Source organism: Asterias amurensis, chromosome 9, assembly GCF_032118995.1.
Source record: "Asterias amurensis chromosome 9, ASM3211899v1".
Classification (NCBI taxonomy): Eukaryota; Metazoa; Echinodermata; class Asteroidea; order Forcipulatida; family Asteriidae; genus Asterias; species Asterias amurensis.
Window position 1 is genome coordinate 4305470 of NC_092656.1, and position 18290 is coordinate 4323759.

Genomic DNA, 18290 nt, shown 5'->3' on the forward strand with positions numbered 1-18290 from the left:
GTTCACAAACGGGAGGTTATTCCCGTTTTCGCCAATTCTACCAATGTTGTATAAATTCGTAACAAGTTATGGGGAGCCCAGGTTTGGACAACCTCGTTCCAACGGGCACAGCGCACTATAGATCACCCCCTCACTTTAATGCAAAAAATGAGCCGGGAAAACGTGGCGCTTGGAGATTTGACATCTTTGGAACGAGCCGTTATGCAAGACTTTGTTAATAAGTCAGTTGTTCTTCTCACCAGTGTTTTGCTTGATAATGTTTTCTTCACAAACTTGAACCCATTTTGATCCTCCTTCAGAGTTCATCATAATAGTTACGATTGAGCTCCCTTAATAAATTAACAGAAAATCAGCCGCTCGCTCTGTAAGCATTTGTTTGGTCACTTATTTGAATAGGATATAAGAAACTGTACAAAATAAAAAATTTGTGTACTAATTCTTCAATGATCAATTGACGCAACAAGTACGAGTTGATACGTAAATGGGCACGCACTGCTGTCATGTCCTTACACTGCTGCCGTGCCCTTTCAAGAAATGTCTTTATAATACAGTCCTTTGTTTTCTCAAGTTCATCCTTGACCCTGTTTTCATCATCAAGATGTCCTTCTAACCTCTACAGTCAACACCATAGTGTCAACACTCACTCAAGGAGAGTGCAATAATGGTATCATTGATAACCTCCAATGATCCTTGCTCCCCATTCTGTCATGAAAAAAAAAATGTCAGTGTGTGTTCCCTTTCTACGGAAGCTTATTACTGCCACATGAATAAAAAATAGCTCTCTTATTGCGTACGTACACGGTAAGTTATCGTGTACATTTATCGTGTACATAAGAGAAGAGTTTTTGATTTATTGTGTGTGTACACGATAACTTATCTCGTGCATGTACGACAAGCTCTCGTGTACATACACGATAATTGTTATATTTATCGTATACGTACACGATAAGTTTGGATTTATCATGTAATTGTACACGATAACTTATCGTGTACGTACACAACAATTTCTCGCGTACGTACACGAAATATTTTTGTATGTATCATGTACCTACAGGACAAGCTTTGAATTATCGTGTACGTACACGACAAGTTTTCGTGTACGTACATGATCAGATGAGAGCTAGTTTTATTCATGTGGCGGCAATAAGCTTCCTTAGCTTTCACTATGCTGCACGTGAAGTAAGTGTGTCTCCTTGTATGAAAACGCAGCTCTGTCTTGCCTACACTCTGTAGACTCGGTCTGTGCACTAAAATGCTCTGTGTTGCCTACACTCTGTAGACTCGGTCTGTGCACTAAAAGGCTCTGTGTTGCCTACACTCTGTAGACTCGGTCTGTGCACTAAAAGGCTCTGTGTTGCCTACACTCTGTAGACTCGGTCTGTGCACTAAAAGGCTCTGTGTTGCCTACACTCTGTAGACTCGGTCTGTGCACTAAAAGGCTCTGTGTTGCCTACACTCTGTAGACTCGGTCTGGGCACTAAAAGAAAAAACAGATTCTTGAACGCGATAAAAACACTTGTTCTCAAAATAATGCACCCCTCTTTGGAGTTATTTCCTTGGTTCCTGTACTTACGTTGATAGCAACGAAGATGTTTTCTTTAAGTATTTTTGTAAAAAATAAAAACTTTTTGATATACAAGTGTTCTTGTGAAACAATGCACAACCCCATACAGTTGCCCCATACGGTGCTTTCAAGATACTTTGTATTAAAATACAAAGTATCTTGCTATGTATAATACTAGTACTATCACACATACAACCGCAGCACTGCTAATTTATTAACAGCTTATCAATATCTGGTATCTCCATATCAAAGAAGACCTCTTGAGGTCAAAGGTTGACCTCAAACGGGAGTCACATAACTGTAACACTCTACACACACGTGTAGCTATGTTTATCTTGCACCATACATAAACAGGTCATCACGTAATGATATAACACACAACTATTAACAATATATTGAGCTATCAATTTTGGAATGGAGCTAGACCAGGTGCTTGTTTTCCTTGGTGATTTTGGTCGTTTTCAAACTCTCGTCTACATTCTGATTTGCCTGGCCGGTCAGATCCCATCGGCATGGCACATGCTGGCCATATCGTTCCTGGGTGCGGTACCGGACTATCGGTGCGATGCCCCCCCGGGTGATCAGCCCGAGGAGACGGCGGTGCCGGAAGCTGATGGTGGGTCAGTGAAGATCTCCTCGCAGTGCGAACAATATGTGAATGTTTCTGTTGATAATACGACTGAACCATGTGGTGACGGATGGGTGTATGATTCCACTTATGGCAACACAATAGTTACAGAGGTGGGACAAAACTTGATTCAGCAACTGGAATATTTATTATACCACTTTCATACCTTGTACTGTTTAATAATATGTTACGTAATGCATAAGGTTTATGTGACACGGCCGTAATACAGGCTGGACCTATACAGGAAACATGCAATCGATTAATAATGTTTTATCGGACCATGCAAAACTGTAATAATGTTCACTTTTGGGGATCGCGAGTAAGGGTTTTGTCTTTTTGTCCTTGTGCACTGCAAGAACACAAAGACAAAACCCTTACTTGTGTATGTATATATATAGAGTAAAAAATAAAATAAAAACATAGGGTGATTGTGTGACCTCGTTACATCATCACTTTAATACTCCTCTTGTCATATTGTAGAAGTGACGCATACACATAGCAACAATCCTACTAATTAATGCACACAATTAGTACGGCCTTACATTTGTCAATTATTCTGCCCCTACTCTCCTCATTAACATTTAGTGGTTATCCACGCACTGGTATGATCATTGCGTTTTGGCGCTGCACCCTTGTTGTTGCAAATGGGTACTCCAGACCTGCACTCAATCCCATTGAATGTTGAGCATCCATAAACCGATTGCGTTGCGCCTTCCTGTCCAACTACCTCACACTCTTTATTATGTACGATGGAATAAACATAACGTAAACGTACTAAACAAACGTAACGTAAACGTACGTTACGTCAAAGATGAACGTAACGTATTATTAAACGTACGTTACGTCAGAAATAAGCGTAATGTAAACGTACGTTACGTCAAAAAACGTAACGTAAACGTACGCTGCGTCACATTGGGCGTAGTCGGTTTGTACAATCTTAAATACTGTCTATCTTCCCTTTATCCGTAGTGGGACCTCGTCTGTGGTAAGGATGCCTCCGTAGAATTATCGCAGACAGTGTTCATGACGGGCGTGATGGTAGGCTCTCTTCTCTTCGGTCATTTATCTGATCGATACGGCCGCCGTCCCGTCTTCTTCTTGTCCCTCTGGGCTCAGGTCGCCTTTGGTGTCGGAGTGGCATTAACGGGCAACCTGTACGGCTTCATGGCGGTGAGATTCTTCGTTGGTGTAATCGAGCAGGTATACGGAACAAGACGTACTTTGACGTTGCTGTTTTGTTTGTTTAGTAAGAGACAAAAATATAATCTAACACAAATTCGTCTGTAATTTGCAATGAGAGATTTTTTGTTCAAACGCTATAGGTGGCAGTAGAGTTGCCGGATGAAATCAAATTTTTCGAGAATCCAAGACAGTTTTCTTTGGTCACCTGTTAGCTAGACGCCATTTTGTGGTCCAAGAATGACGTCTAGTCAGGTGTACGTGTGCGAACATGCGTTTGGGGACCGAAAATGGCTTCTAAAACGTAAGTTGTCGCAACTGGGTACCCAGTACCCGTACAGTACCCAGTACCCAGAACCCAGTACCCAGCTCTGGCATAGCCTAACCTCACTGATTCTCGTGATCTGTTTCCCCCTGTAGGGTGTAGATATTACGTCATACGTGATGGTTACCGAGATGTTCTCCCCGTCTAGGCGAGCCTTCGCTGGTATCTTGTTGACCCTATTCTGGGCGAGTGGGATCATGTCATTGTCCGGTCTGGCGTACCTGCTTCGTGACTGGCGGCATCTGCAGCTTGCTATAACGTTACCCAGTTTACTTACGATCCCACTCTGGTGGTAAGATATTAAAGGAGTAGTTAGTGTTTGGATTTTTTGGTTGTTTAATCTTTTGACATTGTAGGCCTATACATGCATACATTTAAAATTGTCCTGATGGTCATGACACAAGTTTTTTAATATCATCATAGATATGTCGTCATAGATATGTCAGAACAACTTAAAGTTGTCAGTCTGATTCACGCTTTCATTATTTTTAGACAAATATTTTCAACAGCTATTTATCAAAGTGAAATAAAATGATAAAAATGTAGCTTATTGATAAGGAATGTTTATATTATAGGATAATACCAGAGTCTGCAAGATGGCTGATGTCTCGTGGTCGCGTAAAGGAGGCGGAGGCCATACTACAACGTATAGCGCGGTTTAACAGGGTACCGTTACCAGACGATGTACTATCCACGGAGGATCTATCGTCTGGTTCCTCTAAAGTCTCTACAGAAAGAGCATTGGAAAACGAAGGATTCCAAACTGGTGAGTGCCACTTCAATTCAGCTGTTTCATTAAATTTGGTAGTGTTTTGTAATGTTGCCGGTTCTGTATACTTCTAGGAGTTGAGACTGTTTCAGAATTGCGCATTGCGGAAAAATCAGGAAAAGATGCACACGTTTGTTTACAATTTGTAGCGATTATTCGATTCTTTATTGGGCTTAATGTTAAAACTAAATTCTCGTTTTCGGTACAAGTACATTAGACAAATCATCAAGGTGGAATGTGACTGTTTAAACAATCACTTCGTTTTAATCCGTCTGCAATTACACGTTTTTCCTAAAGCGGCTCTTTAAAGAGAATATCTGGGTTATTTCAGAAAGTTCATTAATGAGAAAAGGGTAGAGCTCCCTAATAATATTGGTCACAGGGAAACATTCCTGCAAAATGTTGCACATGAGTTTTATGAAAAAAGAACACCCACGTCTTATTGCTTCAAGTTTAATTTGTATAGTGGTTCACATACATGTTTTCGAACTTGAAGTGGACTGTGTTCTCTTATGTTATCCATCTGGGCTTCTTAGGGGATGTTGCTGAAAAGCCCTTAGGGCTAGACGAAACACCCGACGGGGTGGAGGAGGGGGCGTTGAAGGAGAGAGTACGGGGCCACACTGCAAAGATCACCCATGATCATCACGCCGGCAAGCCGGAGCTCTTCACCCTATGGCATTTGTTCAGCACACCCGGGATGAGACGTATATCGATCGTAATGATATTTGCTTGGTGAGCTGGATTTTTTTTGTGGGGTTTGTCTCTTCTTTTTTTTGTGTTGAGAGGTGATGATTTTAAGGTCTTGGGTGCGAAAGGGAAGGGGATCCAGAAGACACGCTACTGACTAGACTCGATGGGTTGTTTGAAGGGCAAGAGTTCACCCTTTTAGGGGGAAATGTCACTTCGGGAAGACATTTTGTACGGAATTCATGGACAATGCTTAATGCACGTATCTTCATATTGATTGAGCTTGAACATTCTAATCGATTCCCGCAAATGTCTTGAACATTGAAGTATTTCAAGGGCAGCTTTTACCCTTCGACATTGGAGCCACTATTTGGTATATCTTGGGTATGCGATTTGAATACTGTATGAGTGTTTCAATCGAAAAACAGTTCAGGGCATCACCTTTGACCCGGAAGCTTTTCAAGTAGTATAGGTAACAAGTGACTATTTAACGCAATGTAAAGTGGATAGAGGTTTAAACTTAATTTGGGAATTATTATACACAAAATAACCAGACAGGCCTAATTGTAAATATGATTATGAATGTTTAATAATGATTTTTCTCGCATCAAAAACCATCTAGGTTTATTTTCAAAATAATATACTATTTTTGAAAGTGTTGCCGTATTACCTTTTTCTTCTCTTATTTTTAAGGTTCGTGAATAGCCTGGTGTACTACGGTCTGTCACTGAATACCAGTAGCTTAGCTGGAGATCCGTATCTCAACTTCTTCCTTAGTGGAGCTGTGGAGATACCTGCGTATATAGTCTCCACTGCAGTCGTTACTTGGTAAAAAACAAATATATATACACCCGTACAATAGATCCGTAACTTTTTCTTACATTTGGATTGTGAAGATCCCTGCGTATTAGTCTCCAATGCAGTCGTTACTTGGTAAAATACAGACACCCTTTACAGATGAAAAAAAAAAACACATTAAAAACGAACGCCAGCTGAAAATTTTGAAGCATGCAAACAAACACAAATCTTTCAAAATGCATAATAGGATTTATAAAGATACAACATAGTTTCACTATTTCATAAATAAAAGTATACACAATCATCGTGCTTCACCCTTCAATTTTACTGAATATGTTTGAACTCTTAAGGTAGAAGATTGTGTCCCCCGCACCCCCCCCCCCCCATATGGCGAACTACACACAAACTACTTCTGATATAGCGCCCTCTTTTTATGACTCCTTGAAAGGTTTGGACGTCGTTTGCCTCTGTGTGTATTCCACGTCGTTGGAGGTGTTGCCTGTATTGCAACTGCATTTATTCCTGAAATGACAGGTAGGCCTAAGTCATATCAAATCCTGTCTAACATTTTCTTTAATCAGGGTTCACTTTCATGGGACCAGATATTTTTTTGCTAACAGTGATGCATTAGGTAAGATGTAAACCCATTATTTTAAACCATCTTACACTTTCCCCCATTTGTGGCTGGTCCATAAAAATAGTGAGGCTGGAAGGTAGGAACAATTGTTTGTGCCATTTTGTATGTTACTTTAGAAGGACAAAGATCGGTAGACCTTTAACTCGTCCAGCCTAACCCCTGCTAGAAAAAAAATCTTAAAGTCGTTCGATCTTGGCGTGTATATACTGTCAGTTTTATGTACCAAAGATGTGGTACTAATTTTTGTTTTACCCTTGCACCGATGTGTGCTTAAACTGTATACTTAGCATTTTCCCGAGTTGTGTGAACAAAATCACAGGCATATTACTCGGATGGAATTCGAACCCAAGACCTTTGCATCTAGAGCAGTGGCAGTGGACACTATTGGTAATTACTCAAAATATTTATTAGCATAAAACCTTACTTGGTGACGAGTAAAGGAAGAGGTTGATGGTATAAAACATTGTGAGAAACAGCCCTCTGAAGTGCCATAGTTCGAGAAAGAGGTAATTTTCCACGAATTTGATTTCGAGACCTCAGATTTAGAACTTGAGGTCTCGAAATCAACCATCTAAACGCACACACCTTCATGTGACAAGAATGTTTTTTTTTCTTTCATTCGTATCTCGCAAGTTCTATGACCGATTGAGCTCAAATTTCCACAGGTTTGTTATTTTATGCATATGTTGAGATACACCAACTGTGAAGGCTAGTCTTTGACAATTACCAATAGTGTCCACTGGCTTTAAACTGTATTAGTATTTTCCCGAGTTGTGTGAACAAAATCACAGGCATATTACTCGGATGGGATTCGAACCCAACACCTTTGCATCTAGAGCAGTGGCTTAACAACCAGACCACCAAGATCGCCCTGATGTGGTACCTGTTTGAATTGTTGCCTCTTCCAACAAAGCCTGTATGTGATTTGATTATTTGATTGGAATTTTGTTTTGTATAGAATCCGGTACGGACCTCACTGCTCTGATTGTCACCACGGCCATGTTGGGCAAGTTTGGTATCGCAGGTTCCTATGCGATCGTGTTTCTCTATGCTTCAGAGCTCTACCCAACAGTGGTCAGGTAGTATAGTCTGCTTTATACATGCCATTGCTTAGCAGGAATAAGCAATGACTTACATTGGCCCAAGTTCATATCGCTGCTTAATGGTAAGCAAACTTTCGTGCTTACTGTAGCAGAACAAATTGCTAAGGTGCAAGCGTAATTTATAGGTTAGCAGAAAAATAATGCGGCCATATTGCGCGTTCACCATGGATTTGCATTGTGACGTCATTTATTTTCGTGCACTCAGTAAGCACCGGAAGGTTAGTATACCTTTTCGTGTGCTAACGGTTAGTATCGCTATTAAATGGAAATCGCATACTATGCACAAAATCGGCCGCTATAAGCAGCTCTATGAAAATGGGCTTAGATTAGAATAGTTTTGCTTAGCATAAACAGGTTACCAGCCAAAATTATATAAAGTTTACATTGTTGTGGCTGTTGCCCGCGCCCCACCGAATTTTCCTAAGCAAAACTCTAAGCTAAATAGCTTTATGAAATTGGGCCAAGGTGATAAACAGCGGCCTTCTGTATAGGATATTATATTATAGCCATTAATTTGTATATCAAGTTGTGAGGAAGTTATTTAAAAACTATTTGAATTTGGCGCCTCGGTAACTGCATGTATTGCTCCTCGGCTCCAATTTTGTATTCAGGCGTGAAATTCTAAATCTTTCCAATGTGTAAGTCTTGACTGTCCCAACACTACTACACATCAACCCACAATAATAGCGGTTCGCGATTAATTTTTCTGCATTACGAAATTGCAACTGTCGTAGTGCTTTTCAATGGGGATTTGTTTTCTTCTAAATCGATTTAAAAAAGAGAATCCTTAAAAATAAAATCAGAAAATTGCTGGCGGTTCACTATCCCTCTCATCATCACAATGCTTTAAAGGCAGTGGACACTATTGGTAGTTACTCAAAATGATTATTAGCATAAAACCTTACTTGGTAAAGAGTAATGGGGAGAGGTTGATGGTATAAAACATTGTGAGAAACGGCTCCCTCTGAAGTGCCATAGTTTTTGAGAAAGAAGTAATTTTCCACGAGTTTGATTTCGAGATCTCAAGTTTAGAACTTGAGGTCTCGAAATCAACCATCTAAACGCACAGAACTTCGTGTGACAAGGGTGTTTTTTCTTTCATTATTATCTCGCAAGTTCGATGACCGATTGAGCTCAAATTTTCACAGGTTTGTTATTTTATGCATATGTTGAGATACACGAACTGTGAAGCCTAGTCTTTGACAATGTTTACCAATAGTGTCCACTGGCTTTAAAAACCTTTTTGTTCTATCACATTATTTTGTTCTCATGGTAGGAATCTCGGAATTGGATTGTCATCTTTTGCGTCTCGTGTTGGCGGAGTACTCGCTCCGATAATCATGTACTTGGTAAGATCCTTTTTTATCAAACCCCTATTTCAACACTTCCTCTCTACGCCGGTTGTAGAGTTGGGATTTGGCCAACAGAGGGCGACCTTTGTTAAACCCATACCCAAGACACAGCCGTATTATTGGGTGCTTTCGTTTAGCTTCCCCGGGTCGACCCCGGTGTGTGGCATTTGTTTTGTCCAGGACAAACGTGTGCAGATAATAAACCCACGTTCGTCCTGGAAAAAAACCCGCCACACACCGGGGTCGACCCAGGGAAGCTAAACGAACGCACCCATTGAGAGAGTTGCGGTAGTTTGCGATTAGAAGCCATTTCGGTCATTAAAAAATGCATTTGCGCGCGCAGGGTACCAGGCGAGACTGTATTTTTAGAATGTGCTTTTATTTGCCCGAAACGGCGTCCAGCAACCGCTCTAAAGAAAGACAATTGACAGTCATTGACAATTAATCTTATTATGGTCGACATGTATCATCCCTATCTAATGTATAATCGGTGGTACAAGATTTATATTCCTGTAGGCATAGAAGCATGAATGAAAAGAATGACTCTGAAAGCAGCTCATTTCGAATTCGCCTTTTTAACACCAGCTTTGGAATGACACTCATCCTCGATCTTGCCATTTTAGAAATAATCCTCAAATAGGGAACATTATGCATAATTGCATTATTATGTAGGCTAAGAGATGTTAAATTTGCATCGGGGATAAAGAATATATCATAAAAACGTAGTCTCATCAAAAGACAGGAAATGACAGTGTTACAGAACATTATAAAGAGCCCTCGCTGCGATGTAAAAAAAAATGCTCCCAGGCGTCCACATATAGCATCTACGGCTACGGCTACGACTGTTGCTAAGGGTGTTGCTATGGACTTCCTTTACTTCAGTGCTTGGTAACGCGGCGATCTTGCCTTAGCCGTATCCTTAGCCACCAACTCGACCGCCAGGATTCTGATTTTACTGATGTGTTATTGTTACCATAGGGTAAGGTGATTGGCTGGGTGCCTATGGTGATCTTTGGAGGGTTGTCGGTGCTAGCTGGACTGAGTGTGTTGGTTCTTCATGAGACGCTGGGGAAGAAACAACCGCAGACAATTGAAGATATCGAGAAGACAAAATACCATGTGGAAGAAGAGAGAAGTGGATAAGAACGTGTTAGTCAACTCATTCTCAAAAGTTCGGAACCGTTTTTTTTATCACTTTTAATAGTTGGTAAGCAGTTTCCAACAGCTAATTCCATTTTCCCGTTTTTGTATTAATTTCATAAACTGGATGACTAGAATTAAAATATCAGCCCGAAATAAAATCAATCCTGCAAACACCGTGAGGAGGTTCTGTTTGTAAACTTACTTTGATTATGTTTTTATTTTTTATTATTAAAGATGCATGTAAAATACTTTGCCTATTTAACATATAAATATATATGTGAAATATAAATAACTATAGGTTCGAAAAGGTAATGAAGCTCTCTTTTAAAGTGTCGCATTTTTTTTTTTTTTTTTTTTGAAATACAAATCCAAAAATTTAAGTGGTATTTAATTTAATACGATTTAAAAATATTTTCGGGAGCCACACATTATCCCACCTCCATCAGACGAAGAAAACAAAATTGTGTTCGTTTCATGTTCGGGAAAAATATTTGTTTAAAATGTCTTTCGGCGAAATCTGGCCATGTAACCGCATTATTTGTATTTTTGGTTAATACATGAACTTTAAAACTGCTCTTCCTTTGTGTCAATGTGGAACTCTCGCTTTAAGATGTCTAAGTATTCAACGATTTGAAGAAATCTGCATAACAATTGGCCATTACGTCATCTTCTACAGGCGCGCGAATTAACACAATAGTTCGAAATCTAACTCGGTTTGTAACAGCGGGTTCATAGTATACAACAGTGCAGTTGGCCCCGTTGTTAATACGATGGAATGTGCATAGCAGTTGGGAGCCTGAGTTTGATGGGCAGTTCTGCCGGTCGGAAACAAAACCAAGTCGCAGTTTGAGGCTTCAAGAGAGACTTCATGATGGGTGTGACAGAGGTGAGAACAAATAGTACTAGGACTTTTTAGGTTAAGATTTGCAGTAAGCTTCTATTAAGATGAACATATATATTGGGGCAGATAGGGGCAATATTTGGGGTGAATTGCGCCATTGATGATACAAGAATGGAACATAATCTAAACTTGCAAGTAGATACACACATTTTGAGATAAAGTGAACACATTACTATAACACTATTTGGTTGAAGCAAATATACATATTGGAACCTCGCCATACAGCCACAATATGTTCCGAGGGGGATGTTTGGCGATATTACGATGTCCCCGTGAAAACAATTGTAGAATAAAAAGCAAATTACGAATATCTTTTTCAGGAAAAGTTTCCGTATGGCGCCACCACTTTTTCATTCGATATGAAAAAAATAAAGTATCAAATTTTCAGAGCAAACTCTGACTGTGTGCCAAATTGCACCTCCTTAATGTTGGATAACTTTCCGTATGGCGCCACCACTTTTTCATTCAATAATATAGTATCTAATTTACCTGATTGATATATCCCTTTTTGTAAAAATGAGTGAAAAAGTGGTGGCGCCATGCGGAAAGTTATCCAACAAGTTTCCGTATGGCGCCACCACTTTTTCATTCGATATGAAAAAAATAAAGTATCAAATTTTCAGAGCAAACTCTGACTGTGTGCCAAATTGCACCTCCTTAATGTTGGATAACTTTCCGCATGGCGCCACCACTTTTTCACTCATTTTTACAAAAAGGGATATATCAATCAGGTAAATTAGATACTATATTATTGAATGAAAAAGTGGTGGCGCCATACGGAAACTTTTCCCTGCAGGGGTGGATTTCACAAAGAGTTAGGACTAGTCTTATCTCGAGTTAGGACCATATACTCGTCCTAACTTAGGACTATCCATGCAATTTGTATATCTCCTAGGACTAGTCCTAAGTTAGGACTAGTCCTAACTCTTTGTGAAATCGACCCCTGAACACGTAAATGAAATAGTTTGATGGTATAAATTGTTAATGTTTTCATTATTTTTTTGATCGTCACACCACAGTTTGTTTCAAACAACATCAAGTTTGTCTGGCACTCGGCACCGGTGCAGCTGGCCGTGCTCGCTTTCGAGTTAATGGCCCACTATGCAGCCTCTGCGTTGGAGTCACTGGTGGCTTCGGAAGGGCCGAAAGCCCCGGTGACCACCCCTCAAGATCCGGTCAAGAAGGCAAATCATGATAACCCGATGAAAGAGAACAAAGATAAAGATAAGGCCGAATACAAAAATGCTGTGGTAAGTTATTTGTATCCAAAGGGTGGAAATTTGATCGAGGATAAAGAATATTTTCCCGAGCTCTGTGAAAAAAAAATCAAAGGCATATTACTCGAGTGGGATTCGAACCCACGAACTTTGTAATTATCTGTATCTACCTTGAATAATAAATATGAAGCAATTTTCAGAATTTTTTTTTTAAAGAGGCGTTCAATAGCAACAAATTAGTAAGTTTTATTGTACCAAGTCCCATTTCTCTAACGTCTTTCTGGTCTAAGTTTTGATGGCAACAATAAATTTCTTGTTGAACAGGGTGGTGCTAGTCTAATGGCAAGACTCAAAGCTTACTCGATTCAAGCTGTGCAAGTTTTGGTGAGTGATGGCATTGTTTTAGTATGGATTCTTAATTGTATCTAATTAACCCAGTTTTATCAATGAGAACAAGAATAATGTTATTTTACTGATTATGATCTTCATTGACTGATCTATTTTGTACAATCTATTTGGAAGAAAAAAAAATACAAATTCAATATTTTGTTTCTTTGAAACCCCCTTGAACCTTATCATAAACTATTTGTCATTGTCGATACTGAAGTAAATGTAATTGGATGCCTTTGTCTTTTTATTTCTGTGCCTCATTTATATGCAGTCATTTGTTTTACATGCAAAATATACTTCTTTCTTGGTAACGCATGACAATTGGTACTATTCACTGCGGCAGTGAAAAAAATCAACTTAAGGCAGCCTTAAGTTGATTTTTTGGGGAGAAAACTGTTTAAACTTAGGTCGACCTAAAGTAGACATGTTTCTTTTGGCATATTACCAATGTTAACCAATATTGAACTATCTCCAAAAAAGAACATAGAAAAACGTCATTATGGATTGAATTGAAATGGCAAAAGAACCAGATTGGAAAGCTTAAATTTGGGCCTATCATAGAACATGGCAGTCTGCAGTATTTCCCCATAGGACATAGACCTACTACAGATGTAGTATTCTCTTGTTTTTTCTTATCCCCCTTTCACTTTTAATTCACACCGTTTTCAATGGGTGCGTTCGATTAGTTTCTCTGGGTCGACTCTGGTATGCCCCGGTACTTTCGAATAGCTTTGGTGTCATTCCAGGGCCTCACCCGGGTCAGCCCCAAGTGCCCTGCTTGTGGGTGGGTCACTTGGGGCTGTCCCCAGGTGCATGACGTCACCACGAGAGGATGAGTGATCGTTCGATTAGCTCTTGTCAGGGGTTTACCCGAGTGAGCACCGCGGGGTCGCAACAGGGAAGCTAACCGAATGCACCCTAAAAGATAAAAAACAAGGCAATAATTCAAATACTAATTCAAATACCATTATTTCTCTAGGTTGTGCTACTGAGATGTGTTGAACATTGGCTACGCTCTCTCGTTGACCAGGCGCCCTCTGTTGACGCATCAGTCGAGGAACGGCGTAGGGTGGTGGCCAAGAAGAGACTCGAACAACTCGGTTTAATGACCAGAGTCTGCCGGTGCGCCCTCTACGCCGTGACCGATACCCTACGTGACATAGGCGTGACGGTACGGTGGCTTGAATGTGCTAAAGGGACACTTCACGTATCCGGGAACAGTGAGTTTAAATTTGGATATTTCGAAGATTTACCACAACAAATTTATATTTTGAGACATTCTCAACAATGCATTCTTGTGTACAAGTTACACATACAGAGTTTCTACAAAAATGTCCCTGTGGGCACCCAAGTCTTTAGAATGTCCTTATGGCGTCATTTTGTTTTCCCTATCTTGTTTTGCCAATACAGGTGTGCCGATTCCCACAAAATGATTGTCCCAAAACCACTTTGATTGTCCAACCGTATCAAATATTTATCTTAAAATCTATCTTGCTTGATTTGTATTGCAGAGAAAGTTGACAACAGCCCAGTGAAGGGACGAACCTCTGTCACTCCAACCAAACGCAAAGACTTTGAAGAGAGTGATGACGAAGAGGAGGAGACAGGATTACTGGATGAGTTAGAGAGGAGCTACGATTCTCAAGAAGATGAAGATTATGAGGTAGGTGCTTGGCGCCCCCCTCCCCCAGCCCAACTCCCCCCCCTTCGAAAAAACCCTATCCAAAACAACAGCAAACGATCTACACTGTGTATTATTTCATTGCTATTATGAGCTCTATAGGGGCATACTGATGGTGCACATTAGATGGTTATCTCAGTGGCGTTACACTGTCCCCTGGTGTATGTCCCAAGGTGCCCCCATTTGCAATCTGGGCGCAATTTCATTGAGCTGCTTAGCACGAAAAATTTGCTTAGCATGAAATTTCTTCCTTGATAAAAACAGAATTACCAACAAAATTTCCATTTGCTGCATATTTCTTGTTACTGGTATTCAGCTTTTGTTTGCTTATCCTGAAAATCACGTGGAAATTTGGTTGGTAACCCTGTTTTATCAAGGAAGAAACTTCATGCTAAGTATTTTTTTGTGCTTAGCAGCTCTATGAAATTGGGCCATGGACATTTGAGGTTAAATTGTTATTAGCCTTCTCATGCCAATTCCAATGTTTAAAACAAGTAATTACACGAATCTGCATGCAGAAAATGTATTGGGTTTTTTTCTCATAGAAGAGTAACCAATTTTTTTAAAGTATTTAATTGCATTAAAACAAGAGCGCCAAAATGTTTTTTTTTTTAAGGGGAAATGTGTTAACGAAAGCTACGCTTGTTTTGGGCCAGAAGTACCCCATGGAATAATTGTGCACCCCTTATACCCCCCCCCCCCCTTAAATGACACCTATAGTTTTGCCTCTGGTAGTAATCCATTTCGTCATTCACAGCCACCATGCGATGCTGATGTCAGCACAGACTCCGAGGAATACAATGATGATGGACAGACAGATGACGAGGGGTTGGAACTCAGCGGCGCCGAGGACCCCACAAAGCCCCTCGGTCCTCGTCGGGTATCCATCCCGGTAGCAAGCGCAGCACAGACTGCGGACGAGAAGGTCAAAGTTCAACAAGTAAAGGGTGAGTTTCCTGTTTCAGAATGTGTGAATAAACCTCTTGGCAAAATTTCATAGAGCTCCTTAAGCACAAAAAGTAGCTAAGCGCAACAAAATTATGCTTACCAGAAATAGGTTACCATCAAAACTACAATGTCACATGTACAATTTGTGACTGGTACCCTGCTCATTTCTGCTTAGCCATCCCCCATCAATTTGGTAGGCAATACTTTCTGCTTATTAAAGCAGCTGTATGAAGTTTAGCCAAGATTGCATGGACAATAATGTGTAATAGTCTGGTGACTTGATTAAGTTCCCCCATCTATATAAAGCAACATCAAACTCTCAGACGATTGTACAATATTTAACTTGGCAGAGTCTGTAGAAGCAGCAGAAGACGCAGGAGAACAGAAGGAAGATGAGAAATTGACCCTCATGGAGCAACTGAACAAGAGTTATGATTCACAAGACGATACAGACTATGTCGTAAGTAAATCAATGTGTATAGTCTCTTTTCGGCCGCAAATGAAATTGTCAAAAACAGTTTTCTAACTTCTTAAACTATAAAATGTGACTAAGATTGGGGGAATTAGTTTTAAGTCAGATAAGATACTTTAAAGTGTAGATTCGTTACTACATTGTACTCGCCTTCGGCTCGTACATCCACATCTACACGTTCTCCTCCATTATGCATTCATTAATTTATTAATATTCATCATGATAAAAAAAAACATGAAATTTCATTTCCCGTGTCACTATATACAAGATCTTGAAATACAAACAAGAATTACTCTTAAAAGTACATCACACTAAAAAAATAAAAATAAAAACTCTCAAAACATTTTCTGACTGGTGTAATATTTCGTGGTGCTTTTCAGCCACCGAATGATGATGACGCCAGCACGGACTCAGAGGAGTTTAAGGCCGGCGAGACAGAGAGCGATCTCTCTGACCCCGGTTCAACAGAGGAGCCCATTGCACCACGCAGAGGCAAGACTACCACAGCAACAAGCAAAGAGGCTACCGATGAAGCCGCCCAAGGGACGGCCAGCGTCCAAGGGAAGGCCAGCGTCCAAGGGACGGCCAGCGTCCAAGGGACGGCCAGCGTCCAAGGGAAGGCCAGCGTCCACCCGATCAAAGCTCCTTCTTCTTCTGAGAATGGGGTGAAGATGAAGAATGGAGTAACGGAGAACGGAGCGAAGGCTGTGATGGAGACTAAGTTTCCGAAGGTCGACCCCGTGAAACAAAAGACGTCAAAGTTGGACAGAACCCCCTAAAAACACACAAAGGTTACCAAGATCCAAGTAAAGAAAAGAAGTGAAGGAAAATGGTATAAGATTAGTTCAAATATTTTGTGCTCAAATTTTTCGGCCATTTTGATCCCGGATGTGTAACTTGCAATGGAATACCTTCCGAGTCGTTTGGTGGCAGCGTAATTACCATTATGTGTGCACTAGTATTAATGATAAGCTTTACTTAAATATAGTGTAAGTGTGATACGACTTATGTCATGAAAGAGGACAGTAGAATAATAATTAGTATTTTGCTTTAAAAGTGTGTACGGTTTGATAAGTGGTTTGTTAATAATATTTTTCTAATTGAATGGGAAATTGAAAAAAATACAGGTGGACTATTTTTCTATCACGATAATACTAATAATATATTCTGGATTTAAAATACCTTGAATTTCTATTAAAAATAAATTACTTTTCCCTGGAGAAGATGAGTAAAGTTTAGTTTTTATTAATGTTTAGTTTTTATCGTTCGGGGTTTTTTTTCCAAAGAAAAATCTTTATAAAAAAAGCCTATTATCGGTTACGAGTGTTCACAGACAAATTTCGTTTTGTTTCATTAACACGCATTCCAATTCAAATATCAAGCAATTTCCAAAATTTAATCAAACTACTGCAGTTGCTTTTAGCCACGATTGCGTTCACTTTTCGGTTTACTTTGTGCACGCATGATACCATTCTTCTAAAGAAGGTTCTTCAATCATTCTTTATTTATAGACATTCACAACTTTGTTTTCATCATTCTGTAACTGTAGTAGAGTTTCCAACTACCTATTTTGCATAAATCGAACTGAAAGATTGACGAACCTTTCTTTTGCTGCTGACTTTTGTGAAACCGAATGATAATACGAATAATTGCGTAATTCTTTACAATAGCGCCCTCTTTTGAATCATTTTCTTCCATCCGATGTTTATTCCATGGGGGGGGGGGCTCCATTGAATTCTTTGGGAAATATATCCTAAGGGCACTGGGCAACTATAGAAAAAGATTTAACCCGATTTGTCAAGCCTCTGTTACTTATAAGTACGACTGTAAAGCACCACCCTTTTAAAGAATGTTCATGGAAACGTTCTGAATAAACCTTCTAAATCCGTCTCACGTATAACAATAGATACATGATCATTGTTTAATAAGTTATTTGGGAAGAATTTTGTCCCCAATATGATGGAAAATTGGTATAGGCTGGAGGAGTAAGATTAAAAAGAATGCGCTATTAAAAGAAGTTTGTACACAGTTCGCCATACGTGGGAGGGGTTTGCAGATTCTCCTGCATGTAATTATGTCCTCTATGCAATACACTCCGGAGGACATTATTGCATATGCAATAATGTCCGCCGGACGGTTTTGCATATGCAATCGTGTCCGCCCGGACGCTGCTGCATAATGCAATTGCGTCCGCCCGGACACATTTGCATTATACATTTGTGTCCGCCCCGTGCAAAACCGTCCTTGCAGTAAATTAAACGCCCTTGGTCGACGGAACACGTTCGCCATTTTTTTTACAAGCTAAGTGCCTATCATGAATGACATGGGAAATGTTCGGCCGTTGGGTATTTGCTGCAATCATAAAATATGTGAATATTCGTGCTGCATATTTATGTAGGTTCATGTTTCAGTGCATGCACGCTCGCTTACGCGTGCACATACACGTACAGTTGTGTACATGTCCACCGGACGGTTTCTGCATATAGCCCCGAA

General features: G+C 40.0%; 2 protein-coding genes across 2 annotated transcripts; both read left to right on the forward strand.

Annotated features, from left to right (window-relative positions):
* Positions 1–1978: 1978 nt before the first annotated feature.
* Positions 1979–10889, forward strand: LOC139941500 (organic cation transporter protein-like). The gene is made up of 11 exons (XM_071938033.1): positions 1979–2305; positions 3162–3392; positions 3792–3988; positions 4272–4462; positions 5002–5200; positions 5849–5983; positions 6402–6487; positions 7549–7669; positions 8970–9042; positions 10024–10216; positions 10799–10889. The coding sequence occupies exons 1-10, from the start codon at positions 1979–1981 to the stop codon at positions 10186–10188; spliced, it is 1725 nt and encodes a 574-aa protein (XP_071794134.1). The 3' UTR covers positions 10189–10216; positions 10799–10889.
* Positions 10890–12634: 1745 nt separating this feature from the next.
* Positions 12635–17020, forward strand: LOC139941504 (uncharacterized). Its single transcript, XM_071938038.1, has 6 exons — positions 12635–12690; positions 13676–13916; positions 14208–14359; positions 15135–15324; positions 15676–15785; positions 16178–17020. Exons 1-6 carry the CDS (start codon positions 12646–12648, stop codon positions 16574–16576), a joined length of 1137 nt encoding a protein of 378 aa, XP_071794139.1. The 5' UTR covers positions 12635–12645; the 3' UTR covers positions 16577–17020.
* The last annotated feature ends 1270 nt before the right edge of the window (positions 17021–18290 follow it).

What these genes read in the sequence shown, in the direction of transcription:
- LOC139941500 (XM_071938033.1), top strand. Translation starts at nt 1,979, where the DNA reads ATGGAGCTAGACCAGGTGCTTGTTTTCCTTGGTGATTTTGGTCGTTTT. An exon ending in GCAACACAATAGTTACAGAG is followed by an intron (nt 2,306 to 3,161) that starts GTGGGACAAAAC and finishes CTTTATCCGTAG; the next exon opens with TGGGACCTCGTCTGTGGTAA. An exon ending in TCGTTGGTGTAATCGAGCAG is followed by an intron (nt 3,393 to 3,791) that starts GTATACGGAACA and finishes TTCCCCCTGTAG; the next exon opens with GGTGTAGATATTACGTCATA.
- LOC139941504 (XM_071938038.1), top strand. Translation starts at nt 12,646, where the DNA reads ATGGCAAGACTCAAAGCTTACTCGATTCAAGCTGTGCAAGTTTTG. An exon ending in ACTTCACGTATCCGGGAACA is followed by an intron (nt 13,917 to 14,207) that starts GTGAGTTTAAAT and finishes TTTGTATTGCAG; the next exon opens with AGAAAGTTGACAACAGCCCA. An exon ending in AAGAAGATGAAGATTATGAG is followed by an intron (nt 14,360 to 15,134) that starts GTAGGTGCTTGG and finishes CGTCATTCACAG; the next exon opens with CCACCATGCGATGCTGATGT.